At 41.9% G+C, this 15456-nt stretch overlaps 1 protein-coding gene across 1 annotated transcript in view; it reads right to left on the minus strand.

Moving 5' to 3' along the window:
* LOC106808477 overlaps window positions 1-15456 on the minus strand; it is a gene marked incomplete in the record, with an annotated part of 118905 nt that overhangs the window by 41596 nt on the left and 61853 nt on the right. Inside the window, 8 exon segments of the mRNA XM_014811215.1 lie at window positions 5393-5472; window positions 6773-6856; window positions 7457-7595; window positions 10232-10351; window positions 11453-11557; window positions 11796-11915; window positions 12376-12615; window positions 14384-15448. Coding sequence (XP_014666701.1) covers window positions 5393-5472; window positions 6773-6856; window positions 7457-7595; window positions 10232-10351; window positions 11453-11557; window positions 11796-11915; window positions 12376-12615; window positions 14384-15448 — 1953 coding nt within the window.

Raw genomic sequence — 15456 nt, forward strand, 5'->3', positions numbered from 1 at the left:
GCTGCATTTCTTTGCAGGTCAGAATGCGATTTCTAACGACAGCCATCAACACTTAACGTGTCGCAAAATCATTCCTATAGTGGACCGATGATGCCGGAACACGTGAAATAAAAATATGCTCTCAAGATTTTTTTATATTAAAAGGAAATTGGCAACTGTTACATAAACACATGATATTGATGAGCGATAGTTTGATAATTTTTTACAGAAATCACAGCTTAAGCATCTCAAGGGTCTAAATTGTATTGAAAACTATACGTAAATAAATTTATTCACAATTAAAGCAGTGAACAGCACATTTGACAAAAACGCGACAAAACGAAAAGTAACCACTGATTATTATTTATTATTTTTAGGCTCCAAATATTTTTAGTATTGTGGTAGATCCATATGCCCTCAAATATAACAATTACTGCTCTCCACTTCAGTCTGACCAATTTTTACATATTTTATTATGACTCCAAATCCTAACTTATATAATCACGACAAAATGGACATCAAATTACAATTACAAGCAGCAACTTGTAATAGTCAGACATCCTTTAAGATTACAGGCAGAATTTCCCGCGTGCTGCAAAATAAATAATGTGTTGACAGCTGCATGGCCGGCCGGCCAGCTGGGTGACAAAGGATATTCAAGGTATTATTGGATGCCAATTTCCTACAGGCTCCAAAATTATAAATTTCATTTTGAATTGATACATTCACACCACAATTCATTCTGCTATAATTTTCAAGAACTATTTTGTTGTCCTACATTTGTTGAACAAAAAATTGTCCTACTCGCGCAAGTAGTGTTTCTCTAATAGGCAGTACGTATGTTCAAACATTTCAAGTTTTTACAAGGTTATTTATCAATAATTATTTAATGTCGGCTTGAAAGTGTTCAGCATAAATGTCTCAACAGCACGTTAAAACTTTCATAAACTTTCAGCAAGAGTACAGCTAAACACACTGGTCACTCCCCCTCCAAGTGTAGCAAAATTCGGCCATGCATACATTTACACCTCACCGATAGCGCTAACAACTTTACAGTAGAGGATTATTTACACGATGCGTCCTAGACGTACACCGTGTATGACAATGCAAACGCAATGTCGAAAGAAATTAGAACATCCGTCCTGTGCATCCGATATCGCAAGGGTCATACATTTGCATTGTCATACACGGTGCGTTTTGGACGTACGTCTAAGGACGCATCCACCACGCACATTCTCAACTTCAAATAGAAGCCATTTTATCCATCGTTTTACCACAAATCCATAATGACTTATTTTAGGGAAATCCAGCTAAATTTACATTGATTATTTACGCTAGAATGTTTTCGAGCTATATCCATGCGTGACTGCCCTTAAACGTTGAAATGTACTTAAGTAACAGCAAGTCGCACTGTCCTCTCTGCTCTCAGTTAAATATCTTGCCTGTATTGACCGTGTCGGCTTTGCTAAGCTTCCCGCGGCTCACGCAAGCCTGCGCAGCTTCTATCACACGCCGAGCACGGAAACATTGAGATGACGTCTGCCGTCACCAGGGCAACTGCATTCTCGTTAGCTGGAATGGTTTTTTGTGTGTGTAAACAGCTCGTACAACCGAGCCTCCACAGAAACCACCGGATGTTCCAACCAACCAACCAATGCTCATTTGAGTGGTGGATAAACTGCATATGGAACATGGAACCTATATGGAACCCGTTCGCAACTATATATTCTCCTATAGAATAGCAGTCAACACACACACACACACACACACGCACGCACGCACGCACGCACGCACGCACGCACGCACGCACGCACGCACGCACGCACGCACGCACGCACGCACGCACACACACACACACACACACTATATATATATCCCGATATAGCTTATATTGACAAGAATTACATATAGCTCTTTTATATTAAAGATAATAAATTAGATAGTCTACTCATATTAAATGTATGAAGCAGTTGCATATATCCGATTCTTTGCGTGTGGGTGTTTACTTACGCATGCGTCTTGGCATTTCTCTGAGCGTGTGGCAGCATGCGTGGGCGTGTGTGTGCCTCGGCTCCTATATGTATGTGCACGGGGGATTTAATGTGCGTGGCTATGCTCCCACTAGTAATTACATCGCAGGCCGTTGCAAGCCGGCCATCTATGTTGCATCACATATCACAGCAATCCACCGTCCTAACTTATCCGCGGTGCTTGGACAGTATTAAACCACCGCGTCGTGCAGAATATTAAAGTAACCTCACGCCGACGCTTTTGAGAAACGAGCATGTTTTTCTAAAGCCCGCCGCACACGCTGTGGAACTTGCTGCGCCATCGTCCACACGTGGCCACACGTGGACGATGGCGCAGCAAGTTCCACAGCGTGTGCGGCGGGCTTAAGATCAGGGGGTAGAAAGCAGTGTTTGTTTGACTGTTTGTTTGTGTGTGTGTGTGTGTGTGTGTGTGTGTGTGGTGTGTGTGTGTGTGTGTGTGTGTGTGTGTGTGTGTGTGGTGTGTGTGTGTGTGTGTGTGTGTGTGTGTGTGTGTGTGTGTGTGTGTGTGCGAGTGTCTATGTGCGTGGGTGTGTGCGTGGGTGTGTGTGTGCGTGGGTGTGTGCGTGCGTGCGTGTGTGTGTGTGTGTCTGTCTGTCTGTCTGTCTGTCTGTCTGTCTGTCTGTCTGTCTGTCTGTGCGTTCGTGCGTGCGTGCGTGGGAGCGAGCGTGCGAGCGTACGTACGTGCGTGCGTGCGAGCGCACGTATGCACAGATCTTAGGTCTTACCAGCAGCAATTATTCGCACATAAGTGGTTTGTTTGTTTGCGTGGCATTGAGTTAATAGAGTTAATGCGCGCTGTCATACTGACATCTGTCTCCGTGCACCTACACGGTGTATTGCCCGTCCGCAACGGCCGTCGCTTACATAGAATTACGGTTACGCTTATCCCAGCTTAACCTAGTGCAGTTGCGTCAGTGAAGGACTAGTAAAATACGCTACATTTTTGCAAATTTTCCAGGGCTCGGTAAAGGCTTAGCATGACTTAGCCGCTGCCTTGCGCAGTTTCTACACAACAATAACTCGGTGTTCACGATTCGGTTCTTTTCGCAATATTATTTACAGTGTGAGCAAATTAACTGTTAAGTAAGTTATAAATATGCAATAAAAATATATAAAACTGAGATGGATTAAGGATACATTCAGGGTTGGTAGGTGATTTTCCGTCGAAAATTCAATACCCATTTTATTTGATAGATGGCGCCCATGGGCAGCTATGTATACATAGATATTATCAGGAGTGAATAATAATAGATTAACTATAATAATTAACTAATTAACTATTATTATTCACTCCTGATATTATGTATGTAGCCTCCCAAACAGTTGAAAATCCCCACATACGCCTATTCTAAACACAGCCGTTCAATCACTGTGAAATGTAGAAAAGTGCCAATATCTCCGTTGTTAGAAAGGCTGAAGTTGCTGATTTTTCAAAAGCTATTTCTCGAAACTCACAATCCCGATTCAAATAATTTTTGTTCCGATTTAATGCTAACATATTTAAGGAAAAAACATGCTCTGGAATTTTTATGAAATATTATATTTTAGAAATTATGGCTCTTTAGTTACAAAATTGTTGTGTTTTGAAAATCATTACAAATTTCTGTGCATCTTTTCAACTTATTTCCTAAATTAAAGCATTAAAAAAAATTCCAGGCACTGTTTTGTAGTTCATACTATGAACAACTTATGGCTAAAAGTTTAGGTCCCAACTTCTTTTTACAATTTTTACCGTCACGTAATTAGCGATGAAATTTTTTTGATTATTTTCATCGAGAGCGTAGAGAGACATCTCTTTTATGAAATAGATATGAGTTTGATTGAATTTGATGAGCAGTTATGTTGCAATGCCCTTTACAGAGGTACCTGTCCATAACCCTGACTGTATCCTTAAGACAAATATTCACTCTGCAGTTTTTACTTCCTGAACCAAGTCAGATCCGCTAACTAATCATCGAGCTAAAAGCACACATTGCTGCGTGACTCAACTTTCATAATTAATGCGAAGCCATTTAAAAACCTTAATAATTTTAACGTGTTTTTTTAATTTGACCCAAGCAGATCAAACGAAATAATTATTTTAACACAATTAAGTGTTCTGCATTAAGTAGACTTCAACATATTTAGCATGATGCGTTAGCTTTCACACATTATATGCATAACCATGATATTACCATAGTCCTGATTTGACTTCCCCGCAGTGTGCTACCGGAACAACATGTAATTAACACCCACATCACGAGACAAGTATAAGACATTAACAAGCTGGCATCACGTGCATATGCCACCATAATAAACGATTCCCAGAACACACCATCAACTCGTACCGTGTTGCGCTAGTTACCCACTCAAACCTGTGTTATAATATGATAGGTCACGTATTATCTCATTAAAGCGCACCTGAATTAGCGAGAAGACGATATCCAGCGGCAGATACTACCTGCTCAGATTACTAGCCGCATAGGGGTTTTGATGTTCGCCACAAGCAGCGTTCTTCCTGCCCCCGCGCAAACACATCAAAGGCCCGCGTACGGTGCAGGTGGAGGATCATTATAACTCTCGTTATTGCACAGCCCTCACAACAACGAGAGAAGGTCAATCACTCCGCATGCACCCCCCCCCCTCGTCTAACGATAGCCCACTAACAAGCCACTAGTACGTCGTCCATCTAAACAACTCTCCAAATGTTGCGTCTCTCTCAGTGTTCGCGTAAATTAATTTTATTAGCTCGAGGTGGTCGTGGGAATAATTGTAATACACACATGGTCTTGCACTACGTGACCATTTCCTGAAGCTACAATTCCACGTGCCCCTCTATCCATTTCTGTGCCCAAATTTGTATCACCACCGATATTGATGATACTGTTTATTTTACATACATGAGATATATTTTTTACACATGTTTTTTTTTTTAGATATAGGTAACATTTAACATCTTATAATGATTCACACATGTCAATTACTCCACCGACCCCACGTTCCCTTTTCACGTTTTAGAGTTGAGGCAGGAGGTCCATTTTTATGCTGATTACAAACATCCAACAAATGGCCTTTCTAAACTCCTTGTTGTCCTTCTAACTGCTTCAAGAAAATGCTAAACAAGCTTAACTCATAACAGATTTCCTCGTAACAGATGCTATCCTATCCTAACTCGATGGCCAAGCAGTATTACTCCGCAAAACGGCATTTATATTGAATCAGTGAAGACTAGTCATTCTTCATCGAGTATTTCTTGGTATAACAAACGTTTTCATCATAACTTGCTGACCACCATCTTGACAATGCACCCCCCCAATTAACACTATCCAATAGATGGTGATGAATGGTAGATAATGTGTAATGGGGGGGGGTTGAATACTTACTTGCAGCTTCTCCAATCTGAGTAGCATTCAGATGCCTACGGTTGTCCTTCACCATGAATGTCACCTCTGTGCCCGCCGTCCTAAAAACACAATTTCAGAACAGTGTAGATATTGGACTTATAACAGGTATGAATATCTAGCTATCTATCTACCCTGATCTGCCTGCCTACTGGCCTGCCTGCTTACCCGCTTGCTTGCCTCACACACACGTGCACACCCACGCACGCACAAGCATACGCGTGCACACACGCACGCACAAGCATACGCGTGCACACACGCACGCACACACACATGCACACGCACATACAAACACACACACATACAAAGCACCATGGCAAATACTGCCAGTAGGGCTGATAGGGTCTATGTCCCCCAGGGTACTGCCGGAACGTACCCTAGGTACGGTCCGGTATACCGGAACGTGCCCTGGTACTAAATACTACTATCTAATATGCCGGAGCGTACCTCGCCTACTCCACTAACGAGTCTAGAGAGTCGCCTATGCCTACTCCCTAACTCTAACTCTGACTCTAACCCTAACCCTAACCATATCACTATCAGCTAGATAGTTACCAGGGTACGTTCCGGTATACCGGACCGTACCCAGGGTACGTTCCGGCAGTACCCTGGGGGACATAGTCCCTATGAGCGCCAGTGGGCATGTTTAACAATGACATCTACTATACCATAGACGTTGATACAAAAAATGATTGTGTTATACAAGAAATATAAAAGTTAGGTGCTGTTCTCAAATATGTTATAATCTTACTAATTAAAAGCTAAAATATTAACTAGAGTACCTTAATTACAACAGTACAAATAATTGGCTCTATATCTTGCTGTCAATAAAGGTTGTTCAATTATTTTCAATTTTGACATTGAAGTGGCCCCGTGTATAAATGAATTATTTTGCAATAAGTAACCAGTTTATTTGAACAGAATCGTAGCAGACGTTGCATGAGGAAAAAGTTTCATTCATGCAAGTTTTAGACGAAGCCGTAAATGAAGTATCAATGTTAAAAAATAAAATGCACAGGTTTCTGTATATAAAAATACAATGATAAAGTTCAAACCTAAACAACTTATTCTACTTGTAATAACCATGCAATGCTAAATAACATGGTAAATTTTCAGTTGACCACTAACCGTCACCATAGCAGCTGGTAATGTGCTGCCACCTTGTGGCAAAATCATCTCAGCAATAATCGAACAATGTAATCGGACACAGAAAGGAAACTCGCACACAGCAAGCACATCCACAGCCACCCAGGCACATGGCCTCCCAGACCGACGCACGCACGCACGCACGCACCCACGCACGCACGCACAGACGCAAAACATGTACCAAACAACCAACAGCAAGGCACGTGTTGTTGTTACCTAATGTCAGTGAACGTGTCCGGTGACAATCCTAAGAGGCTTGCCAGCTTATCAAGCATCTCACGTGCAGTCTCTTTATCCAATCTAAAATAGGTATAAAGGTAATATATATATATATATATATATATATGTATACAGGCCCGTAGCCAGCTTTATATTGGGGTGGGGTTCGTTTTTAAATGATGGCAATTTATGAGGGCGCGAAGCGACCGACCAGGGGGAGGGTGTGGGAGGGGGGTGTCCGCCCTCCCACACGATGAAGATTTTGCAATTATTACACTAAAATGGAGCAATCTGGTGCATACCTGAGGTGAAATTCTTGCAAATTTTCAAATGGAATTTCCAAACAAATTTTTTTTTTGCTCGGGGGGGGGGGGTTCGTGCGAACCTCCCGAACCCCCCCTGGCTACAGGCCTGTGTATAGGTATAAAGTATTTACTACACCTGAGTGGCATTCTACCACGCTATGTCACGACAGATACACGGCCAGACCATCACCATTCTAGTCTGCACTTTGAGAGAACACTTTAAATCGACCACATCAAGACTGCAGAAACGACAATTGGCAACATGGACAAATATAGAACACATTACATGCACGATCGATTTCCCACCCATCCCCCCCCCGAAAATATGAACGTTATTGCACTTTTATTCCGTTCAAAAACGCGGGTCCATGATTACTTCTGCTTGGAGCGTATGTAGGCATATCTGGTGTCAACGACATCAATGTCACCATCGCCATCCATGTCACCAGCCTGCTCGCCACCCACAGACTTCGTCTCCACCGCGATGGCCTTGTCATCTCCTTCAGCATGGGAACCTGGTGGAAGACGACAGAAGCAGAGTGAGAAGACGAAATAAAAGAGCTGCAGGGAAATCTCATTAGAATTTATCTATGCACTCGCATTGGCATTAACATTTCATGTGAAAATTTATATAAAAAAAAGACGATGACACTGGACGATGCACTGAAGGCGATAACTGAATTACTGATCGTTTGAGTAGAAATTACCTATTTAGTATAATTAATGCATTAATTATCTTCATTAGGCAACATAATCAAGTTTAACCAGTCGTGATGATTGCTTCAATATTAGTTGATAATATGCAGGTTTTAATAAACTGATCAGCACATTGCCTGTAGTAAATTTCATCAGTTTGATATTACATCAAAATTTAATAACTATGCTTCCCTGCAGCAATTGTGTAACCAATTTATGAAACAGAAGATGATTTGCAATAATTCTAATGAAATTAACTTGCGAAAAATTCACAACTCATAGTCTTATACCCTACCACATGACTGTAAAATCCGGTTACTTGCTAGGGGCTGTAAATATCTCATTTTCTAACACTAAAATTCTTTCGCATTAAAAGAAGCCACTGAAGGCATAACCAGTAGTCTAAATTAAGACCAGGGGGAAAGAAGTTCACAAACAAACACGGTCTGCAGTCAGTGTAATGGGAAAACAGTTACTTGGGTTTAAAAGGGAAATTTTCGTTATTGCCTTTTTCCCAAACACATCTCTTATGCCCTAAGTTGTGTTATATATATATATATATATATATATATATATATATATATATATATATATATATATATATATATATATATATATATATGTATGGAATGTGTATGTCATAGAGGATATGTGATCATGATAGCCAACAAAAACCGTACAATAAAATTGATTAGCGACAAAACAAAATTTGCATAGAAGTTCAAGTCAAACTTCAGGTGAATGTTTAGAACAAGTAACAATAATTTTTTATTTCAATTCTATTAAAGCAACTCTAATATTATTAACACCTCACATCTCTTGCGGCCCGATATAATCTTTACAACCAATTCTTTCACTACTTCACCATAGTATACCTTGACAAATTTTACCTTAGCAGAAAGCATGGGTGTGCCAAGACAACCAGACTGCCCAAGCTCCTCAAGTCACGATTCATGAAAATAACTGCTTTCTGATACCCTTTCCTCCCATTTGGAATTGCCAAGTTATAAAATAACTCTATTAAATAAATGGACTGCCTGCCTAATGATTAGCATCAGTCAATATTTATTAACTGGCTAGAAACTAGTGATTAAACAGAGAGTGCATAAGTGCATCTGCTGCCCCACTGGTAACATATCATTAGGAGTGTCATATTATAGCGTCTATATTATGACACTTATGATATCATGCATATCCAGATCATAATCAAGATCTAGGTTACCTATACCATAGCCTATACACGACTGGCGCTGCAAGTTTAAACTCTGTGGAAACGATGCACATGCAAAACTACCTGCATGCAATAACGTTCAAACTCGAATGCAAATAAAGCAAGAATGATTGATGTATGAAACGCGAACTCCAACGTTCAAGCATATCAGACGATTGTGGTATCGATAAAAAAGAAGAACGTCACTGCACACTCGGCACGAGTACCGTCTTGATGCCTAAGCTACGGCCAAATTAGCATACATCTTACATCACTAGTAAAAAGCTGATTAAATTGACTACGTCACGAATTTTCTATGGTAAAATTTGTAAAATTTTTGTTGCCATTTTTTTACATTAAAAGTAAGAACTAACGGGACTAAACGTATCCTCAAATTCTTACCTGATAGGATTGTTTCTCAACTAGTTAAAAATCCAAAAAACCTGGACGATTTGATATTGTGTTCCTAACATAAATTGCTTGCTATGGGCTATGTATGAGTGACGAGTGCATGTTCACATCGAACAATATAGTAAAATTAGAAGTATAATGCAGCAATTTAACCATAAATAGTCAACAGAACTACTTATATTTTGTGAAAAGGTGAAAATATTTTTTATATTTTCACTATTTACGGGAACGTAATCACTTTAAGTCAATGAAAAGTATACGAGCTTGCTTGATCTGATCTGATTATAGTCCAGTGCTACGAGCCAATTATCACACGACAGGTGTGACATCAAAGACGGATATCGGAGGTAACAGGTGCGAGTAGCAGAAAGCAAATTCGCCTTGTCTAAGTGCCAGCATACCTATATGCAATTATTACACTGACCCACATATACGAAACGGTGTGCGCTATCGTACACATCGACAAATTAAACTCGTTAACGTATCAGATACCGACCGGCAGCTCATTGCTAGTGAAGGCAAATGGAATCACCACCCGCATGTAATCATCAGCAGGTATTGAGGACACCTCGATACACGTAACCTTTTGCGTAACTGCAGGTTTCACTTGATTACGACCCACTACCCCGGTCGACAGACGCCCCAGGCACGCACGATTCCATCCGCCTCTGATCGTAAGCGCTCAGAGTTCTACCGAGTCCTAAATGCCCACCCCCCCCCCTTCCCGCGGCGAAGCACGATTAGAGCGGCGACTGTCGTAAAACTCGAAAACTTGGTTAAGATGACGATGTGAGCGGGGGAGGAGCGGCTTGAGAGCCACGCTCTCGCACTTACTGTGCTCTGCCCGCGGGACTTCAGATTTGCCAAGCAATGGGTTTCCGTACTGCACGGTCTCGGGCATTCCCTGCAGGAGCACGCCCTTCTCCCTGCTGAACGATTCATCACTGCCAACGGCTGCGGGCACAGACAAAGAAACACCTCTGAGGGAAGTGATCCTCCCGAGAGTACGGAAAGTGAGTGGGAGAGAGAGAGAGAGAAAGAGAGAGAGAGAGAGAGAGAGAGAGAGAGAGAGAGAGAGAGAGAGAGAGAGAGAGAGAGAGAGAGAGAGAGAGAGAGAGAGAGTAGAGAGAGAGAGAGAGAGAGAGAGAGAGAGAGAGAGAGAGACAGAGAAAATAAATTCTTCAGATTTTTCATTCTCAGGAATGCTAGTGGTGTATAAATAGAAACAACCTAAACAACTCTTCCTCTAATATTAACCTATTGAAGCTCGAAATTTTCATTCATGTTGCTAGCAAATTCTACTCAGTTCTTGTAATTCACCAAATAAAATTTACAGCGGTAGTTAAGATGTCACACTTTTCTCATTTAGTTTTAGTGAAATGTTAGACAAATTTACAAGCAGATGTATTTGAGATTTAATGTCAGCGTCATAGGGGTGGTAAGAATATAATATTATAGCACGCTAAATTAATATTCTAGGTCACACGATAGCACTATATAACACCTAATAGCATTTTAATCAACATTTTTAATGGGAAAATGTGTACTATAACGTCATGTAGCTATTGACTATTTTATTATCTACAAAAATATTACCTTGGCTGTTTAATAATTTACTATTAATTATCTGAACCTTTATATAATAAACTACCTAAATAAACTGATACTGACTTCATATAAAACAAGTATTGAAATGTACCTATTTGTTACATAAACCATGATATTTATATCCCATAATTTTCCATCCACAGATCAACTATTTTAAATCAAACATATTTATACCTTGGGCTATAATAAATTCCTAACACTCAGCACGCTGCCACACTATCACACTGACAGCATGGAGCAAGACACTGCACCATGACCACCTAAAAATGTTACTCAGAGTAGAGAATATTGATAAGCAATATCACTATAGACATCAATCCTCGATCTCTGCACCAAGAAACGCAAAACCATCTTTTCAAATAGCCTGGCAACACGAGCGGACACATTTTAGTTGCTGCAGCATGGCCAATAAGCATAGCAGACACTCTATACAGTCGTATCGATTACCTTGTACGGGCGTGTGCTCGACATATTCCTTGTCTCTCTTCTCACTGACCACCTTGTCAGCCAACAGCAGAATATCCTTGATGTCCTCATCTGTCACCTCAGACTCTGCAGCACAGAGTACTCCAAGTAAACACAATAGCCACGCGATATTTACCAACTATAGAATGTAACTACACACTGCACTGCCGAAGTGCCCTGAGAGATCCTGTTAGTGTGAAAATACATGTGCACTTTATGATATATTTCCACCTATACACATCATTTGCTTTACACATGCAATTAACACACAATGGCGCTGCACGCGCGTGCAACATGGACACTGAAGGACAAATGTAGCACACACCTGGCCACCCACGTTCGTTGAGGTACTGCATCAGCACCTTCTCCAGCTGTTCCTCCTCCCCAGGACTTAGGTCGACGGCTAGAGATCCTGTCACATCTGCCTTCTTCTTCTTGTTTGTCTCTATAATAGTCACCAGAGAAGTGCTAATCAGCACCTCGTCGCTGTATGGTATAATTGCCTGCGTCTAATTTGCTGTAAACAAGACCCGAGTTCTGCTCTCGCTTCCTCTCTCCCTCGCTTCCTCTCTCCCTTTCTTACTTCCTATTTTTCTTCTTCTCTTCTCTCTCTCTCTCTCTCTCTCTCTCTCTCTCTCTCTCTCTCTCTCTCTCTCTCTCTCTCTCTCTCTCTCTCGCTCTCTCTCTCTTTATTGAACCACTGCCTATTAAACCGCATTCTCTCCCGTCTATATTTATCTTATCAGGAGTCTATCAATAGATATTGATAGACTCCTTATCTTATTTTATTAGCTTCCCAGAGATTATACACATTCTCTAGAGAAGCACGCACGCTATACAATCTCTCTCTTTGTGAAAGATGCTGTTAGTAAGCCTGGATTGAGCTGCACGCCACATTCTCTCACCTGTTCCTAACTGCTCCTCATCTTGCAGGTCAGTGAGAGCGTCATAGAAGGATGGCGGGAGATAGTCATTCATGTTTTTTCCTCCCTCGTCCTTCTCCCCCTTGGAATCATCATTGAGAATAGAAGCCATTTCAGACTCCTCAACGGGGGACTGCCCGACTAGAAGAGGTTCGTGGAAAGCAGGGCTCTCCTCACCTTCCTCTGGTCCGTCTGCAACTTGCATTGCTCCCTTGATCTCACCTGGAAATATCGGTGAAAATTACGTTAAATTTCCGCATCCATATAAAATAAAACTAATCCTCAGCATAAAATTGTAAAAGTGAAGATTTATACAAATAAATGCGTCTGTGGTGAAGCTTACACTGGCATATCAATTACTAGGTGAAACTGCTGACAAGTGGAAAATAATTAACAAAATATTGATAAATAGGGAAAACAAATTAAATAAATGAAAATTAGTTACTATAGCTATAGTAACATTAAAACAGGAAAATGTTTTCATTATTAGCTCAACATGCAAGTGTACACTATTCTCTACTAGTGAAAACAGTGTATGTGATACAGCCAAACATACACTTACACATCAATCACTGCAAGTGAGAATTGAGGAATAGCCATAAATCAGAAATAGTTAAAAATTACAGTCCGTGCACTGGGAATTGACAAAGAGCCTTGATTTTTATAGTTACTACCTTTACTACTATGTATACTAACTATTGCAACGAATATAACACAACATCATCAGATTGACATGACCAAAGCATCAGATAATTCTACTTGATTTTCTGAATAAACATTATTCGTGTACCATGCTCACTCATGCTATATACCTCATTTTCCTTCCTCCGTTCTAAATGTGGTCTCGAAACCTCTTGGTCTGTTTTTAGCTCAATTTTTAAATTTAAGATATATTTTTTTACCTTGGCCCTATATCCGAAATACAAACATCATAGAAGTGATATCCTTTCTGAGATATAAAAAGTAATAAATTACAATGACATGCATGGAACAGGCTTCATTCGATTAAAGCATGAAGATATTATTTAATAATGGAACTTTTTTGCCTATATTAGAAAGGCTCCTTCATAGTACCCGCCAGAAACAACTCCTTCTAAATAATAATAACATTGCTGAAGCATCACATTCACACCAAAATATAATATGTCATGTCTACTGTATAATACTACTGTTCCAAATTTACTACCTTTAGAAACACGGTTGCCATGTAAACTCATACGCTGTTTAGAAAAGTAATGATGTCACTTACTGCTTATAATAGGTATAAAATCAGTGCAAAAATATTATTACAAACTTCTTTTGTCAAAAACAACATTTGGGCAATTTGGTAAGAACCACTCCTCGTCATTTTTATTTCAATTATTATTCGTAAATTGTGTGAAAAATATATTATACAAAAGACTCCCCTAACAGTTACACAGAAAATACTCAACTTCAACACCACAGGGGGTTTGACAATATCACACGCCTGTTTCTCCCACCACTAATTGTGTCTCAAATGTGTAGTTTTGCCTTAAATTCAGTAGCGCAGTTCTTCGAAATGTGCCCTATAAAATCGGCCGACTGACTCACGAAAGCGGGTCTGAGCCACAACCAGAGGATCTACAGAATGACATGATGATTAAATGTGGACCTAGTCTGACTATACATGCACACCTAGTCTGAATATGTGCACGTGCAGTGCTCAACATACTTTGAGTACATATTTAAAACCAGCAGCATTCCAGCGAATCATCACTCGCACATGTAGCAGGTAATGAAGCAGGTAATAATTATCGTTACGACGCTCGATCATCTATGATCAGTACAGTGTATCGAGGAAACTGACAACTGCACCACATGCATCTGTGCCCTCAAGCAGCGACATGCAACCACATGTGAGGATTCCTAGCAGGCAAGCACAAAGCCACAATACATGCACACGCACACACGGAACTTTCCGGCTATAGTCCCCCTTCTCGACTGGATATCCGCATACCGACGTGCATACCTGCACCTGGATCACGCGGGATGCCACCATGCTCAGCATCTTCGGACTCTGCAGCTTCCTCATCCGCAGCCTCCTCCTCCAGATCCTGCTCATCAGGAGCCTTGTTGAGATGCTCGTACCAGTCGTCTGACAGCATGTCGTAAATTCCGTTCTCCGACTGCCGAATATCGTCGTCAAGGGACGCCTTCCACGGCCGGCCGGCGGCATCGTTGCTGCTTCTGGCGCCGCCGCCGCCTCCTCCCTGCCACGGCTGCAACGAGTTGTGCTCCAGCAGGTAAAGGAGACTGTCATCGTCGCCGCCACCGCCGCCGCCGTAATCGCTGTCGACCAGCGTGTTCGGAATGTCGTTGTAGGCGATGTACGAGGGCTTGACCAGGTTGTTCAGGCCAGAGTCCAGATACGCGCTGTCGTCGTCGTCGTCGTCGCTGACCCCGGCGTAGCCGCCACCGTTGTCACGATACGTGTAGTCATCGTAGTACGGGTCGCCTCCATAGTCGAATCTGCCAGCATTGCCTGCATTCTCGTGCCCAGCACTGTTGCCAGAATTCTCGTTACCGCCTCCGGCGCCTGCATTCTTGTCACCGCCACCATCGCCGCCACCATCGCCTGCATTCTTGTCACCGCCACCATCGCCGCCACCATCGCCTGCATTCTTGTCACCGCCACCATCGCCACCACCATCGCCTGCATTTTCGTCACCGCCACCAACGCCGCCACCATCGCCGTCACCATCACCTGCATTTTCTTTACCACCACCATCGCCTGCATTCTCGTAAATGCCACCATCGCCAGCACCCTCATCATAGCCGTCGACTTTCTCCGCATCCTCGTCGTCGCTGCTCATCGCTTTTTCCGAATCATCTTCATAGCCGCCAATTTTGTCGGCGGCCATTTCGTAACTCCCAGCCTTGCCAGCTGCATCATCGTAACCGCCAGCCTTGCCAGCTACATCATCGTAACCGCCAGCCTTGCCAGCTGCATCGTCGTAACCGCCAGCCTTGCCAGCTGCATCGTCGTAACCGCCAGCCTTGCCAGCTGCATCGTCGTAACCGCCAGCCTTGCCAGCTACATCG

Source organism: Priapulus caudatus, unplaced genomic scaffold (genome assembly GCF_000485595.1).
Source record: "Priapulus caudatus unplaced genomic scaffold, Priapulus_caudatus-5.0.1 Scaffold13, whole genome shotgun sequence".
Classification (NCBI taxonomy): Eukaryota; Metazoa; Priapulida; class Priapulimorpha; order Priapulimorphida; family Priapulidae; genus Priapulus; species Priapulus caudatus.